Source organism: Punica granatum, chromosome 1 (assembly GCF_007655135.1).
Source record: "Punica granatum isolate Tunisia-2019 chromosome 1, ASM765513v2, whole genome shotgun sequence".
In the NCBI taxonomy this organism is placed as follows: domain Eukaryota; kingdom Viridiplantae; phylum Streptophyta; class Magnoliopsida; order Myrtales; family Lythraceae; genus Punica; species Punica granatum.
This window is the reverse complement of record NC_045127.1, coordinates 5,813,656-5,830,755: the sequence shown is the minus strand read 5'-3', so window position 1 is coordinate 5,830,755 and position 17,100 is coordinate 5,813,656. Positions and strand designations below refer to the sequence as shown.

General features: G+C 38.9%; 2 protein-coding genes across 5 annotated transcripts; one reads left to right on the top strand and one right to left on the bottom strand.

Moving 5' to 3' along the window:
• Positions 1-5,149: 5,149 nt before the first annotated feature.
• Positions 5,150-7,649, top strand: LOC116209376 (myb family transcription factor IPN2). Of its 4 annotated transcripts, none has more exons than XM_031543025.1 (6): positions 5,150-5,581; positions 5,682-5,758; positions 5,897-5,954; positions 6,079-6,139; positions 6,470-6,512; positions 6,663-7,649. In XM_031543025.1, the coding sequence occupies exons 1-6, from the start codon at positions 5,410-5,412 to the stop codon at positions 7,359-7,361; spliced, it is 1,110 nt and encodes a 369-aa protein (XP_031398885.1). In that variant the 5' UTR covers positions 5,150-5,409; the 3' UTR covers positions 7,362-7,649. The 4 variants fall into 4 exon arrangements, with proteins under 4 accessions (XP_031398885.1, XP_031398873.1, XP_031398865.1 ...); XM_031543013.1 differs by having other exon boundaries at positions 6,443-6,512; XM_031543005.1 differs by having other exon boundaries at positions 6,073-6,139; positions 6,443-6,512.
• Positions 7,650-13,589: 5,940 nt separating this feature from the next.
• Positions 13,590-16,536, bottom strand: LOC116193055. The gene is made up of 3 exons (XM_031521803.1): positions 16,026-16,536; positions 15,548-15,898; positions 13,590-14,315 (listed from the first exon to the last, which is right to left on the bottom strand). The coding sequence occupies exons 1-3, from the start codon at positions 16,368-16,370 to the stop codon at positions 13,800-13,802; spliced, it is 1,212 nt and encodes a 403-aa protein (XP_031377663.1). The 5' UTR covers positions 16,371-16,536; the 3' UTR covers positions 13,590-13,799.
• Positions 16,537-17,100: the final 564 nt, after the last annotated feature.

Below are 17,100 nucleotides of genomic sequence, written 5' to 3'. Positions count from 1 at the left end.
GAACATAGGTCAGAATTCGATATATATTTCTTTTGGGGGTACAGGAATTTACTTAGAGCTTGGGAAATTGGTTTTGTACCATCTGCGTTGGGGCGATTCATATCTGCCCATACGATATCAGTGAATTACTAACGAAGGCCTAGCTGAAACGCCCAATCATTCAGTAATGGGCCAATGGTGTGCAAGTCTCCGAGTCGAGTTTAATTCGAGGAAAGGGGCTTATGGATCCCAAAGGGTGTTTGAATGCGCTATTTTTCCTTGTCAGATCCGTTAGGCCGCGTTTGATCATCTGGATAAAGAGCGTGATAGGATTTTTAAACTCTAAACTCATAGGTGGTGACGGCTCGATAAGCTTTGGGTTAAGAATTCACGAGGACACAATTATAAAGGAAGTAATCCCGTCTCGATAAGCATTGGCTTAAGAATTCACTACGACATGATTACTAAGGAAGTAATCCCAACTGGGGGCGGAATAAGGGTGAATAACGATTATATTTTACGTAAAAGGATATAAATGCCCTTGTTCTTGATTTTAATGTTTCGAAACTGCCATTAAGAGAAATTGAGGAAGGGAGAGGGGCGGTGGTTGCTCAACATAGGTGACCACCGCCCTAGAGAGGTCGCCGGCGATTTTTGGAGCTGTCGACGACCTCACTGGGGTAGTGGTCGCCGGCATCAGGCAACCACCGCCACTCCTTCCTCCGTTTTGCTTCTTTCAGCAGTTCTTGTTCTCTGTTTTTTCCCCTCTTCTTTCTTTTTTCTGTTTTATTCTTTGTTTTTATAATTTTTGGGTGTGTACCGCGGTATTCGGAAGTTTAACTAACTGTAACCAATCTAGTACGAACTGGGTCGGCCACTACGAAGATAAAAGTTATCATGGTACGGATTTTCTCCATTTACAAGATTCCACTAAGGGTTGCCATGAATTTTCCTTTTTATTTTTTTAATAATTCTGAAATTTATTTTATTTTTCAGAATATTAAGGATGTTCTTATGAACATTTTTGTCATTTCACATAAATATTCAAATCCTAAACCTTAGTTTATACGAAACGCAAGATTGGGATAATTCAATATCCTTAGATTTTCATTCGCATTTCCGTCCAATCCACCTTCCATTTCCCATCCCAAATCCGATAATCAAACATAATCTTATAGTTTTACGCCGGTGTGCAATCCAAGATGAGGGAACTCCTCAGAAATGGCTTACGGAACTCAAGCATCTGATCCAGAATGTACGGCGTTATTCGTATAAATCTTATAAGTCGTTTGCATGACATCGCTCTTACTATATAACGACGTAAAACCATTGATCCCTATTCAATATATTTTTTTGGGTAATAATATATATGTGTGTAATGCATTTTCCCTTTGGACGACCCATGAAACTTGGTTGGACTCTATTTTTTTTTTCTTAAAAAAAAAAACAAAGAGCACGAGTCACATGTCTTATAGGCGATAGAGATAAGTTTCGACACATGAAGTTTAAAATTTTTTGAGAATATAATCAGCCGGAGGAGCTATCGCTATACGAATATATGCCAAGTTGTTTGCACCTTCAGATCCCTCACTGTCAGGGTCCGGTTCGGGTTATTTGGGTCGGCCATACGTGACTCTTCCTGATCGGTTGGATCAACCTAGATCATCTAAGACGAGGCCAACCACCGATTGACACACATACAGAATCTCCGGAAGTCCAAAGCACTCGGCGAGACGACAATTTTGAATGGTTCAGCACCATGTACATATAAACACGACCCAATCGATCCAAAGGCGAGTGAAAAATTATTCGAAAATTCTAATGGGTACAGTACAACATAAAGATGTGTAGGAGGTGGGTCCGCACACCCAAGAGTTCACTTCCAAAAGGAATATATTCATTTTTGGCCAGAGAGAATAATTCCCTCTTGCACATAAAGATGCTTGAAATTCAAGCAAACATGCCCCTAACGCTAATTCCCCCACTTTTCTTTTTCAATTTTCCCCCCATGGATTTGAAACCCTAATATTGTTTTATTAATTGCATCCTAAAAGTTAAACCCTAACTTTGTTTGAACATAAATTATTAATATCGTCAAATTGGTTTGGGAGAGAGCAAATGAGTCTAAAGAGGGGAATCTTCAAATCTAGATTGAAATGCTTTTCCATGGCCTCTCTCTTCGCCCGCTCTTTGTGGATAGAGAGGTGCCAAAATATTAAAGTAGTTTCCTTTGCCTTTTTTTTTCTTTCTCTTTAGAAGGAAAAAAAAAAAGAAAGCAATTTGATCCTATAGTTACCAAGATATATCTCGACCTTCACTACTGATGAAGAAGTTGGTCGGTGATCTAATCTCGTCGTGTGAAATGAAAAAACACTAATTAGATTTGCAAGCAACAAACAAGTAGTGAATCGGCGTTTATAATCATTTGAGTAATTAACAAAAATAATATTAATTATAGCAGTTTATGAATTTTTTCTCACCACATTTTTATGAAGTATGATCATTTGATTAATTCTCTTTATATTACAATATAGCTCTTTACGGCAATTCATCCTATCTTGCGAAGGGATTGGTTATTTGTTGTATATTGATGACTGATATACTAGCTTTATTTGCCCCCCGATAGTACGTACATATATTGTGTCTGATCTTATGGTAATTCATTCCTACCGCTCTTCCGATTTCATAATTAGAAAGTTATCTAGTTTATAAGTACGCAATGAAAATCACAATTGTCGAGCCTATAAATTTGTGGATGGACTCGATGGGAGTTGGGAATACATAGTACGGGTATAAATCCTACAGAACAGTGAAATAAAATGGAAATCAGGTGATTGACAAGTATATTCCCGAATGGTACTTCAAATGTCAAACATATATGCGTACATATATATATATACCATACAGTGTGAAAATATTTGAGTAACTCTAATATATGTGGCGATAATTAAGTAATTATTGGGCTTAATTAGCAGAGTTAACTAAACACGAAGCTAAGGTTTTAAAATTTTTTGAGAAAGGAAAGAATCTAACTTTAATTGTCAAAGAAGAAAGCATCTATTCCCATCCCATGTAAATTCACCTCAGATAACAGGTTAATGCATGGAAATGCATTTCTATGTATTACTGCTCTCCAATACAAAAGATTCGACGATCCCCTACAAATAAAATGTTAGGAGTTAATCAAAAACAGAATCGTCCCTATCGCACCATTCAAAGTACGTGTAAATCGTGTCACATCTGATCATGTTTAGAATAAGACCAGAATAATATCACCAATATAAACTACGGTTGATCAAATGCACCATATATATATATATATATATATTTCATCCATGAATTGTACTTTTTAATTATTTTTCCAGCAAGTGCATTAATTTTGCAAATGAGAGAGATGGAGAAAGCTTTATTACTCCAAAGTTTAGGGCTTACTCATCCTCAATTTTTACCACTTTTCCCCGTACTCACAAGGGAGGGAGAGGGAGAGGGAGAGATGAGTGGTGGCCCACAGGTGGGTCAACTTTTGTGATTTTGACACTGCAGCTTCATTAGGGACAGTATGTCTTGTTTTTCTTAGTATGATATGAGGAAGAGAGCCAGGCAAAGAGAGAGAGAGAGAGAGATGAATTGTTGTCATGATGACATTTGGGCTGTATATGAAATTTTGTGATGACCAGAATGCATGGAAAGGACAGTCTTCTATCCTACAAAAGCTAATAGGCCCAGACAAAACTGCCCAAAGGAAAAGAAGAAGGGAAAATAAATAAATATATATATATATATACACACACACATACAGTAATCTTTATTGCAGAAGAAGAAGGGGAGGAAGAAGAGGAAGGAGAAAGAGCAGAAAGAGAGGGTCCCCTCTCTCCCTCCGTCTCTCTCTCTCCCCCCCTCATCACACCCACACTTTCATTAAAAGCTCTGCATTGAACAGGCCTTTTGTGCTCCAAAGCGTCCATCATACCTCGCCTCTCCCTTACACATTGCAATTCTTCTAAATTTTCACACTTTTATTTTGCACTTTCCTTTTTGAAATATATGTGCCCTTTCTGATATCTCTCATACTTCCCTTCTTCACAGTACACATGCATTCAAACATAAATATGCATGGATATGACTTACTATATGTTGCCAACTGTCACAGAAATTAGTACGTACAGATGATCATATTTCTGTTAATCAAATGTGGTTGAGAAATGAAAAAGGCAAAAGATAAACCAAGTATTTTTTATGTTTATTTTTTCACGGTAATGCCTTGCATTTGTATGAATGCACATAGTTCTATTGACGCCGTTCGAGGTGTGACAAAAAGCTATTGTGTTTTTTTTTATTTAGAATCATCAAGTTAATCGAGTCGGTGGTTGTTGGATATATGAATATATTTAGTTTCATGCATATATAGATGGGATAGCTAGGTAGGTTAATTTCTAATATATGAGGGTCCATTTATTTATAATCTCTAAAAGGGGATTGTCGTGGTACGAAATGGCCATGCATTTGCGAAGCATGGTGGGGCTCATGTATATATCTCATGCAATTATGTTTGGGGGATCAAATGAGAAAATATAATTGGATAAAAGGCCCTAAAAAGATAATTGCCCGTCATGATTGCATGCATGAGGGGCTCCCAATCTCTTTCCTATCATCACCATGTAACTAAAAAAAGCCTCACACATGATTAGAAAGCAAAAGGAATGGTCAATAACGAAACTTAACGATATTATAGACTAATTAATTATGTTCAAATCAACAATGGACTAGATTAATTGATAGAAGACAAACCTTATAACTATCATACATTGTAGTTTCATTTTCCTTACTTCAACTACAAACCAGAGCTTCGTGCATATATCCTCTCATCTAATTCGCCCCACCTAGAAGTTCACGTACGGTCTTCACCCAAACTATATCCACATACTTTTTACGCAATCCGAATGGATCTGATTACGTAATTTAACCGATCAATGTAATCGGGTGAAAATCGGGTCTGAATTGAAAAAAAAAAATCCCTGCGTGAGAAGCGAAAGGGAATATCTTTCGGAAAAAGGATGCAAGGTGGAGAGGGGGCGCAACCTTTTTTTTTTGTGGGGGTTCTGTTTCTTCTTTTTTGCCCTTTTATATTTATATATAGATCAGGTTTAAGTGTATTTTAGCTTTTGAGAGAGAATAGGGTTATTAACTAGCCCTTTGTCCCCTCTTCTCTTAGCTGCTTTCTTACCTGAGAAACCCTCCAAAAAAAAAAAAGAGAGAGAGAAAGAGAGAGCTTCCATTCTCTTCTTTCTTCTTCTTCCTCCTCCTCCTCTTCAGAATAAAAGAGAGCAAGAGCATCGTATTCTTTCTCACATAAATTTTTTTGCTCTTTTTTGCATAATAATCGCATTTGTTCTCTCTTGTTTGAATCTCTCTCTCAGCTAGAAAGAGAGAATGTTCCATTCGAAGAAGCCCTCTTCTATGAATTCTTCCCATGACAGACCCCTGTGCGTCCAGGGTGACTCCGGTCTCGTCCTCACCACTGATCCCAAGCCCCGGCTTCGCTGGACAGTCGAGCTTCATGAGCGCTTTGTCGATGCAGTCACCCAGCTCGGAGGACCCGACAGTACGTCACATATATATTTTAATAAAACACGCGTTCGCATATGCGGTATATTTTGCTTGATGATCAATCCTCTCGTACATCCATGGTGTGTGATGAACAGAGGCAACTCCGAAGACGATCATGAGAGTAATGGGTGTGAAGGGTCTCACTCTTTACCATCTCAAGAGCCATCTCCAGGTTTGGCCTTAATTTCATATATCATTTCATGTTATTGATTAGATATATAACTTGTTATGTCGATGTTTTCTTCAAAAAAGAAGTCAAATTCATCCCGGCGACCTTTGTTCTTTAATACCTTTCTACCCGAACTTACAGAAATTCAGGCTTGGGAAGCAGCCCCACAAGGAATTTAATGATCACTCTATCAAAGAAGGTAAGGAGAGGCGGACCCATATATATTTCTCTATCTATATAAGCAGTTAAGATTGAGTTTATCATATCTCGTCCGATATAGATTTATTAGTTCATTTACATATATACATCTGTGGCAGCTGCAGCTTTAGAGCTTCAGAGGAATTCGGCATCTTCATCTGCTATGTTAGGCCGCAGCATGAATGAGTAAGTATACTTAGCTGGACTTTATCCGGTTGTTCTTCCCACCTATATATCTACGTACATGTACATATACATATATAGCCTTTTGGTTTTCCACTATATCTATTTCATACGCGCATATATACCATATATAAATCTAGTCTAACTCCTATATAGCCTTTCAAAATATTGATACAAAATCATTTGTATATATATGTGTATAGTATCAATAATCAACTTATATGTCTTCTTTTCGTTTCTATTTTTCTTGGGGGTATCTTGGGGTTTTCTTGCGCATGGGATTCTATCTGTGTGATACTGTGACAGTAACTCACACGCGGTTGATGCAACCAGGATGCAAATGGAGGTCCAGCGAAGGCTCCACGAACAGCTCGAGGTAAGTTACTTATATAATTGAAATTTTACTAACTTACCGCAGAACTATTGATGACGCATAAATTTTTATTCTTCTGGTTCTATATCTAAACTTCATGTGTATCTGCTGGTTTAAGTTTGATTTGAATTGAATATATGGCAACGTACATAGGTGCAGAGACATCTTCAGTTGAGGATAGAGGCGCAAGGAAAGTACATGCAGTCCATACTGGAGAAGGCCTGTCAGACTCTCGCTGGTGAAAACCCTATGGTAGCATCAGCCGGAGGAGGCTACAAGGGCATGTTAAATAACCAAGGGATTCCGATCAACATGGGGGGGTCGATGAAGGACTTTGGGTCTCCCCTCAGTTTCCCGTCTTTTCAAGACCTCAACATATATGGCCCGCCGGGCCCTGACCAGATTGATCACCAGCTCCAGCACGGGATGGACCGACCCTTGCTGATTGATCACTCATTCATGCCTGCAAATAACAGTAACTCGGCCAATACTGACAGCATGGGCAGCTGCTTCGGGAAGAAGAGACCAGGGACTCCTAATAATAATTATGGTGCGACCAGTGGCAAGAACATGAATCCTCTGATGTGGTCCGATGATCTGAGGCTCCAGGAACCATGCCTGGGGCAGCAACAGGACCATCACGATCCATTGTTCAAGGGCGGGGACTCAATGGATCGGGGGCCCGATTTGGACTCCATATCAGATATTTATGAGACGAAGCCAGTTCTCTCGGGGGATGATAATCTGGTTGGCGGGGATCAAAAGAATAACCTGAAGGCGACGGCACAGAGTGGAACCAGCTTGAAAGGCCACCGCCATGAAGATCAGCACCTCTTCCCTCAGACTGGGTAAACATTATTATGATGTCATTAATTATAACTAAGCTAGAGAAAACTTGATCATTACTTAATCAGATTATATCCTCATCTTACTTGAGAAAAGGAAAAAAAGGAAAAAAAAAAAAAAGGTTAATGGACCCTCATGCATGTATTAACTTGGAGATGGATCGACTTGAAGTTTCTCTTTCATTCTTGATCTTATATATACATATATATGTATATCGATCAGCTGTCTAAGTATATACTATATGTAGTTTTCTGGATTCTTGATAAATATTCATCGGCAAGCTCTTCTTAATTACTACAGTTTTCCGATATTCATGTGCGTGCTCATTCAAGTGATATAACCAAAACACTTTCACTGCTGTTGTCATCATTTGTACGATGGGGGCGGTAAAAAAATGCGTTACATGCATGCAAACATACATTTGTTTTTAAACTGTGAAACATTCATCTTAAACATCTAAACTATCAGTGATTGATCAAGGGGGACTGGGAGTGACAGTCATTCCCCCTACAATTTATTTTGAACCAACCAACCCCAAATTGGCCAAAACCCTGGTCACAGCGTTATTGCACATAATTAATAGTCACTGATCATATATATATATATATGATCGGTAACCGTTTACCGAAATTTCTTGGAACATCTTGTTGAAAACAATTAATCCTCTTTTAGTGACAACATATGTGTATATATAAGGTTTATTTTTACCCAAAAATAATAATGTTTATAACATGGAGTATACTACGGTGAAATGATATACACTGATTCAGCTGCCACGAGATGATTTACTCAGTGTGCAAATATCAATGCAAACTTTTTTCTTGTATTGATGGAAAAAGAGAGAGACGATGACGGCGGTCGGTTGGCTGGCCGTTGCTTTGCCCTTTATCTTTCTTGGAGAAAAACTGTCATAGGGAGACTGCACGCAGAGAGAATTAAACAGAGAGAAAGATAGAGCGGGGGACAGAGAGAGAATGGAAAAGCATGGCATGGCAAAGCTACTAAATGAGAATAATAAGAATGTAAAGCCCTAACCCTAAAGGAGGAAGGGGCCATAGGAAAAAAAAGAGGAAAAAGAAAAGAAGCCAAATTTTTTTTTAAAAAAAATAGAGAGAATAAACCGCACTTCCATGCACGAGGTTGGACGTTGTTGAGGATATCGAGGAAGCTTCTGTCTTTTTATATGTTGCCCTCATCAAAGTTAAAGCCAAAGTGCCATAGGCCCCTCTCGTTTCCATGATATATGTGTTTTTGATCTTTTGATTGGGTTTTGCATGCATTAATGGATGCATATATACATATATATGTCCGTGTATGTTTATATTGTATAAATATATAGTGTGTATATATATATTTCGATTAGGAGGGAGGTGCATTGATATAATAAAGTGAAATAAATATCCTAATAACCAATAAGGATGTACGGGTATTTTCACCGCGAATATCGAATACGTATGCATCATTACGCTATACTCTATTTGATATATGTATTATTATCTTTTCCCATCAATGATGAGCTTTACATGATTGCATTCATACTTTGATGATGATCTTATAGACTTCCTTTCTAAAGCATCGCACACGTCTAATGAATAAGAAACATGTAATGTCTAAATTGGGAAAACTCATATCACCCAAAAAATAAAAAAAGAAATTGGAAAAGCTAGTACCGACAATATATAGTCTATCTAATTTACCGGGAAAAAAAAACGATATAAACCATCATATATTGCTTTTTGCCTGAATCAGCAAAATCTTGCCCTGAACGTTTAGTTGATGGCGGTGTCTACTCTTGTATTAAGAACTATATAGCCCAAATAAGATGTGTATGATATATCCGGTCCAATACAAATTGATTAAAGCTTGGTTTGAGAGTATTGTTGCTGATAGAGAAATACTGAAATAAAATTGTTAAAAAATAAGTGATGGAAGAAACTAATTTAAAACTACTGAAAGTAAGAAAGAGAATTATTAATACTTGAAACAAAACAAATAGATGCAAATTTCATTAGCACCTACAAACTTGCTTGAGAAAGTCAAATTTGCAATCACAATTTTAACCCGAACTATGGTTTCAAAAATTCCCACCAAACACTAAATCTGCTTAAAATTATAAGAAAATGTGATTATGGAACTTTCTACCCGCACTCCCAAATGAACTCCAATGGTTGATCTTAAGGCTTAGTCGATCAAGTCATTTAAAAAGGAGATGAAATGCACGTGCTCTGATTTAGGAATTGGATGTTTCATATTCAAATTCTTGTTGTGTGAGTCAAAGAAATGCTTATTACCGAAAAGAAAAAAAAAATTAAAGAAATGCTTGATACCAAATATGGACATTATTGTATATGCTTCACCGACACATAAAATATATTGAGAAGAAACGACATCTACATATATAATTTTGCACGCATCCCAAAAGTCGTTAAGACATGTTCTTCCATGAATGTCGAGTTGTCGACCGGTAATAGTAATTTTATTAATTAGGAAGGTTATTTTCTATCATTAGTTCGAGAAAATATCTCATAACTTCAATGTACCACGTGATCACAGCATTCAATAGCAAAACTATTATATAAGCACATATTTATCAAGGATGGGTAATGCCGTAATGGTAATAGTGGATAATCAACTATCCTCTTATTTGGTCCGTCGCACCGAATGTCGGCATAAGCGATGGAGATATAAGGTCCTTTCTTTATTTCCCTACAAAAGAAAGAAACATAGCTAAAGCATACATATATACCATTATAAATGAATTTGTTAATGTATCCGTAGGAGATTTCTAGTCATCAGTCTTCCTTACAGGCTGTTCCATGTCTACCAAAATTGAGGAAAAGCTGTCCCCGAGAGATTATCAATTCCATTAAGAGTTTAATTAATTAGTTTAATTAATTAATTGATTGATTGATTGCTCAACATCATATGTAAAGAAGGAAAAGGAAAAAAAGAAAAAGGACAACCGAACGCTTTTCATGATAATCGCTTTACACAGTACTTAAACTAATCCTTCAGCTTGCTGAATGGCATTCACATCACATTTCTAGGAAAAGAGATACAAGCCCCCGCTATGAATTGTACCTTAAGTAAGGCTTCTATCTGATTTGGAAAGGAGCCCGTGGACCCCGACCCTGAACTTTGGCGAGCTCGCGAGCGTTGCTCTTTTGATACTCCATCCGGTTACTAATTAGGTCAACTGAGCTATTGTTGAAGAGACTGGCTGATCGGTTTGATTATCAAGCTTTCCTAAGTATATCTGATAACTCGGTAAAAATCGAGTTAAATGACCACATATTGGGCATATTTGCATGCTAGGACTTCGAGTTAGTCATTTCTTAGATTAATTTTAGTAGTTTTACTGTTAATTCGGATTTAGTAGGTCTAGGTACTTTTTGAATCGTTTCTACTTGGTTTTTGAGTATTTCTATGAATATCTTGCTATTGATGTTGTCCTTGATCTTGGTAGGATTCTCACATGGAGTTTCGAGGAGCTCGAAGGATCATGTTTTGAGGCCAAGTAATCAGAAGAGGGCAACAAGATAGCTCACATACTGCTGCAAAGTACCAATTTTGGAGTTTAATTGTGTGTTTGGTTTTAGAGTTAAGTAGAGTTGAGTTTTAATTGTAATTAGATTATAATGATTGTGTTGTTGAATTATGAAAAAAAGTGTGAAAAAGTAATGAATAATTTAGAAAATTTAGTATTAAAAATTAAATTGAATTGTTAAAAAAATTGAAGAAAATGGAATAAAGTAATAATTGTGTTATTAATTTTTGTTGTATAGTGAGTAAAGTTAAAGTTAAAGTTAAAATTTTAAGGTTGCGTTTGGTTTCATAGTAGGATTTTAAAATTATATTTTGATTTTGAAAAAGAGTGATATAAATGTGGTCCACCTTTTGACTTTGTATGAGTTATGTTGTTTTGTTGTGGAAAAAAGTGATATAAATGTGGCCCACTCTTTAACTTTGTATGAGTTATTTTGTTTTGTAGTGAGTAGAGTTAAGTTAGAGTTGTGATTTTAAAATAATATCTTAAAACCAAACAGGGCCTAAAAAATCAACCATAAAACCAAATAGGCAAATGTTGCAACAAAATGTGATTTTTACTGTAGCCACTTGCATATTTGTTATAACAAATTAATGAATTGTCGCGGCAAGTTACACTGAGCTTCATCTTTTGGAACTATTTTGGGAAATCTTTGAACGTGAAGACATCTATTGTGGGACCTCTTGGCATGAAAAGACTTGAAGACTGAGTTAGAAAAAAATAATATCATTTAGATTTCCTTTACTTTATTTTTGGCAATTGATATATGAGATTTTATAGAGAAATTCTTGAGATTTTTTTGGGATATTTAAAGGCCTTTTGGCTAAATGTAAAGAGTGAGTCGATGCCAAGGAAGAAAGGGATGCATGGAGAGCAATGGGAGACAAAGGAGAAGACAGAGACGACCCTAGACCGGGACCGGCCATGTTTTCTTTCAATTCTTCTCTGTTCTTGCATTCTATTATGTTTTCTTCGAATTCTTGGTTGTTGAAGTCCATTATCATGAGCTAAATCTATTTTGCGTAGGTTTCAATGGAACATAAGGTTTATTCATGATTCGTGATCTTGATTCTTTGCTTATTGATTAATTGATTGTGTTTATTTTATTCCGTTCTTAATGTTGTTTGATTGATTGGCCATCAATTAGATTGTTCTAGTAACTTAGATGAACTTGGACCGCAGATTCTAGGTTTAGGCACGGAATATGATAGCCTAAGATTAATTCACGTCGGGAAATGGGATTAATTTGCAAGAGGTTAGGAATAATCAATCGTCTTAGGTAGCCAATTAAGGTTTGATCATAATGGGTGATCATTAGTCAATTGCCTATGAATAGTGTAATCAATTTGATACATGAGGATACATTCCTGTAGTTATCGGAGGACATACGAGATGATAAAAAATTATAGGTTAACAAGAGAATTAATCAATCAGTGGTAAGTAAAGCAAGTGATCGAATTAATAATAGCCCTAGTGAAAGTTGTATGCTCTAGGTACTAATCACCATATTATTTTCGTTTTTATTAATTTCTGATTTATTTTAGTTTTAGTTAAAATCCCCCGAAAATCAATCATCTAAATTAAAGTCAATTGTTTTAATCTTAGTACTCAGTGAAAGTCTAAACCAATTATCGTGGGAACAATACTCTACTCACTCTTTATTACTTGTTCGATACGTGCACTTGCATGAACCGATTAACAAAATTGTTGGAGAGAGTGCCCCTTACAACACGTCGTGTAACGAAACAACTGGGAGGGCGCGACTGATGTACATTAGTAGTCATGCTCATGTTGCTCACGTGATTCAACATCCCCTCATTGGACGATGGTCCCAACACATACGTAAGCATAAATACCATAAGGTGCCACTGTTCTATAAAATACGTAGATTCTACGTACATAGGCCTTGATGCGTGTGCCTCGAGTTCTATTTGGGCCCTGTAAGAAACCGAGACCGAACGTGTTCTCTCATCGGGCTAAGGAGAGTTGCGAGGCCCAATAGCTGTCCAAAGAGAGCGGTGACTGATGACTGCAATGTTGGGATATTCCTTTTCAAGGTTTGGGCCGTATTGTAAGGCCCAAAAAATCAACAGCCGGCCATGACCAGTTAAGTATTACAGATCGATGGGCTTTTCATTTCAATTCTCTTTTCATCTCTCTCTCTCTATGTTTCTTTATTCATTTTCCCCTTTCCCTATGGGCTTTTTCGCTTTAATTTGTATTGCAACGAGAAAGATTTTAACTGATTATGAGGCCACTTGGTGTGACTTTTTTTAAATCAAAGAAAATCAAAAGGAAAAGAGGAAAAGACCACGACAGCCAATAGGCCCTGTAGAAGCCGATTGCTTTATTATCGATTCGATCGGGATTAACTTTTCTCGATCGAATAAGTAGCTTCATATCCCGATAGAGGAAAAAGAAAAGACCGATATCCTCGCATGACCATTTCCCGTTTTATTGCTCGGAAGGCCTATTATGATTGGTGCTTTGTGTTTATTAGTCTATTAGGTACGCATGTGGCATTACTATGCACTAACCCTCCATAATTAATATATGTAAAAACGATCCTCTTAAGTCATGACTGATACCAATCCACGGTTGAAATATGGTATTTGCTCGTGTGAATTGTTTCAATTTAAAAAATCGATCACGACACCAGATATGATCCGCGTCAATTGTACTATTGATTTGCCCCGCCAATCATAATATATATTTCACCAAAAGAAAATTCCAGAAAAAGAAAAAGGGAAATTACAGTGATATTTATATGATTAGTACAAGGAGGACTAAGCTAGCTAATCACCATATGTCTTGTCTTCCCTTGAAGTCAAAGTGTTTTGTTTTTTTTTCCCTTTTTTGCCATTTAATTAGGAAAATTATTATTATTAATATTATTACTACTGGGAAGTAGGAGAAACGACGAGGTTTGGGTCAAAAATGTCCGCCGGGGGGATGAAGTAGTCGAGGGACAGCCCCGGCACGTTGAAGTCCACATCGTCGATCCTCCAAACCTCCTCCATCCGGCTGCGGCTGTACTGCGCCGTCTCCTCCTCCCCGAACCGGAACACTGTCGCGATCGACCGCCCCCCGTGGGCTATGCACACCCCGTCTACCTCCCTGTAGTCTCCCACTGTGCTCCCAATCGTGGTCTCCCAGTAGACCGCCTCGTCAGTGTGGGGGCTGCACACCCGCGTCAGGTGGGAGTCCTCGAGGTACACGAGCAGGCCACTCTTCTGGCTGAAGTATCCGTACAGCACGTGCCTCATCACCTCCGCTGGCCCCTCGCTCCTCTCCATCACAGCCTCCCGGTCCGCCGCCACCTTCAGCACGAAGCAATCCTCGTCCGCGATCCTCTTCTCCCCCAGGCACTGCGCCTTCCCGAACAGGCTGGCGGTGCTCTTTGGGTCCAATCCCTATTCACGTGCATCATCCAAACAAATATTAATCACATTATAAATAAAACATTGTAAAAGTACGTGAAAATCTATATATTTGATTAAATTTCACTATTATGTTGACTATCATGTCATTCTTTTCAATGTATAATAGATCATTCCGAAACTTCTCCATGATCGTCATCAACTGCTGCCCGATGCAATGGTAGAGCGGCAAATGCTTATCGACGGTGGAAATTGAATCCGGGATCTTAAATTAAAGTGGTTCTAAAACACATGACAGTATACATAGAATGATTGTGATAAAGCGGTCGGGCAATAATTTCCGGGGAGAGGAACGGATCAAAGCGAAAGGGGAGGGACCAGAATGCAAAAGAACACGACAAAGAGCAGTCAGAAAAGAGGAAAAAGGAAAAAAGCAAAAGTGAGCCCAGCGAGTGAGTGACCAAAGCTGTGTTTTTTTTTTTTTGAAAACCAAAATTATTTTCAAAATCCCGGGAAAATTAAAACAAAACCAAAATAAAATGAAAAATATTAACCCTTAGGATCGGTCTGGTGGTCGAATTGCACAAGTCGATAAAGACTCAAGGTTGAGCCGCTATGAAGCCATACAATACAAGAAAGAGGATGCTCGTTATTGAGCAACCGGATGAATATTTTGTAATGGTCGGTTCTATCTATATCGCGCATTTTCAAAGTGTTGACGTGGACTATATCAATTAATTGGCGTGAAAAAGTGAAATGGAAAATATTATTGGCAGGACAAACGTAAGATGGCGTCACATGAACAAACTGAGAAACGGACGTGCCATCATCTATTCCTCCCCTCTGAGACTACAGAAGCCATTGTCGGGTAAAGCATCGGACAGTTTCTCCATCAATGTCAGCTATCCCCTCCTGCTCATGTCCCTCCTTTTCTTCTCCATCTATACCTACCTATGGACATATCCGATCCTTTTCTGCTAGCTATAATGTTCAAGAATTGTTCGAAATTACGCAGATTTAGCTCCTCTTGAGTCCGAGTTTACGGTACGAAATCAATGTGATCAGACAATACCAGACCAAGACCGTTTAAAAATCTAACCATAGATTAGAGCTCCGAGTCGCGGGGTTTCTTAGTCTTGGTTAAGATAATCCGAAACAGATGCTTACTAATCTTGTTTTACTATATTCCAGTATGTATCCGAACACGATGCTAGGCTCGATGCGGTAATTATAAAGATGAGCTAGAAACTAGGATTGATTTTTACCTGCATAATTCGGCGGAGAGGGCGCTGGCGGCCCTTGGCTGCGTGAGTGCCCAGCCAGGGGGTGTGCCGCCACACTATCTTGCCATCGCTGCCGGCGATGACCTTGTGTCCGCCGACGACCAGCTCGAGGGACCACATCCCCGGCAGCATCTGCCACAGCACGAAGCACCCACTCTCCTCACTCCTCGTCCCCAGGCTCTTCACGGTCTTCCCAGATGATATTTCGGTTTCGCAGCATATCATCTTCACCCTCCCCGTCGCGTACATGTTCTTCTGCTCGCCCTTCTGACGCTTCAGGCTCCCCGTCGCCGCCAAGTACTGCTGTATGATGTAGTGTGCTGTAGACGTCTCCTGTCATTTACGATCACCAATTGACAATGAGGATCAGTTATAAATGAAATGATCCGGTTAACAGTCGGTCCATTAAGACCCGAATTGCATCCGATGTCGGAAAGTTTTCGGGAAGAAGGGAACTTACAATGGGGATGTCTTTGCTGTGAAGTGGGTGCAAGGGCTCGGTCACCAACGGGATAGGGGCAAGTGGGCAGCCGAGGACGCCGAGGAGCAGCCTCAGGTCCCCGGTCTTCGCGTTCATACCGGTTCCACCGCCATTATTACTGCCATAGTAGGAGGCATTGTTCGTAATGTTGCTGCCGGTGCCGAAGCTCTTCTGGAGCCGGAACCATTCCCGGATGACCTCCCAGGAGCTCTCCTTCTTGTTGCCGTCCTCTTGCATATCTGGGTCGGGGCCTTCCATTAGCGGCTCTAACGGTTGCGTGCACCACCGCTGCCTCCACCGGCCCGACGATGATCTCGAGTTCATCGCGTCCGACGATGACGGATTATCGGTTCGGGCTACTCCGGGATGATAAACAATGTGTGATGATCAAGGCAGAGAAGCCATGGGGGTTGTATGTGTTGTGATGAGCGTGGAATAGTTTCACGGGGGAGATTGGAGAGGAAAAGGAAAGGGAGATAAATAAGTCAAGACAATTCGGGGGCCGGGGGAGGGCAGAAAGAGACAAAAGGGACAGCTTATCTGTCCAAGAACATAAGGGTGTAATGGTTCTTTTCTCATATTCTATTATTTCTAATAATAGTAATTAAGAAAATTTCAATTCTAGTTATGGACTTTGAGATTATTGGCATTTTACACCATGAAGCGTGCACCGTGTTCAAGTGCATCCTTATACTCGTAGCCGTAGTGTCATTTGGTGCCATATCGAAGGGAAAAGATGGTACTTCAAGAACTAATTCAATACCATATGGTATGATGCTGAAATAGTGGGAGCTCGTTCAAGAATTGTATAATCGCTTCATGTGACCTCTTTTTTTTTTTCTTAGGCTAGTTTTATATGACTAGTTTGCTTCGTTTTTACAACTTCAAAAACTAAAGATCAGAACTTGCTTACAAATTGGACGGTATTTCTCATTAGGTCCTCGGCATCTTATTGGGATGATCGCTGTAAAGGGTGTGATGTAAATCAGAATTTCGAGATACACATGCTCAGTGCTATGCAAACTTTAGGACCCCAATGCAGGTAATCTCAAAT

Coding starts and splice junctions, on each gene's coding strand:
- LOC116209376 (XM_031543005.1), top strand. CDS start 5,410: ATGTTCCATTCGAAGAAGCCCTCTTCTATGAATTCTTCCCATGACAGA. Junction 5,955..6,072: donor TGATCACTCTATCAAAGAAG/GTAAGGAGAGGC, acceptor CATCTGTGGCAG/CTGCAGCTTTAGAGCTTCAG. Junction 6,140..6,442: donor TTAGGCCGCAGCATGAATGA/GTAAGTATACTT, acceptor ATACTGTGACAG/TAACTCACACGCGGTTGATG.
- LOC116193055 (XM_031521803.1), bottom strand. CDS start 16,370: ATGAACTCGAGATCATCGTCGGGCCGGTGGAGGCAGCGGTGGTGCACG. Junction 15,899..16,025: donor ACAGCAAAGACATCCCCATT/GTAAGTTCCCTT, acceptor CGTAAATGACAG/GAGACGTCTACAGCACACTA. Junction 14,316..15,547: donor CTCTCCGCCGAATTATGCAG/GTAAAAATCAAT, acceptor GCACGTGAATAG/GGATTGGACCCAAAGAGCAC.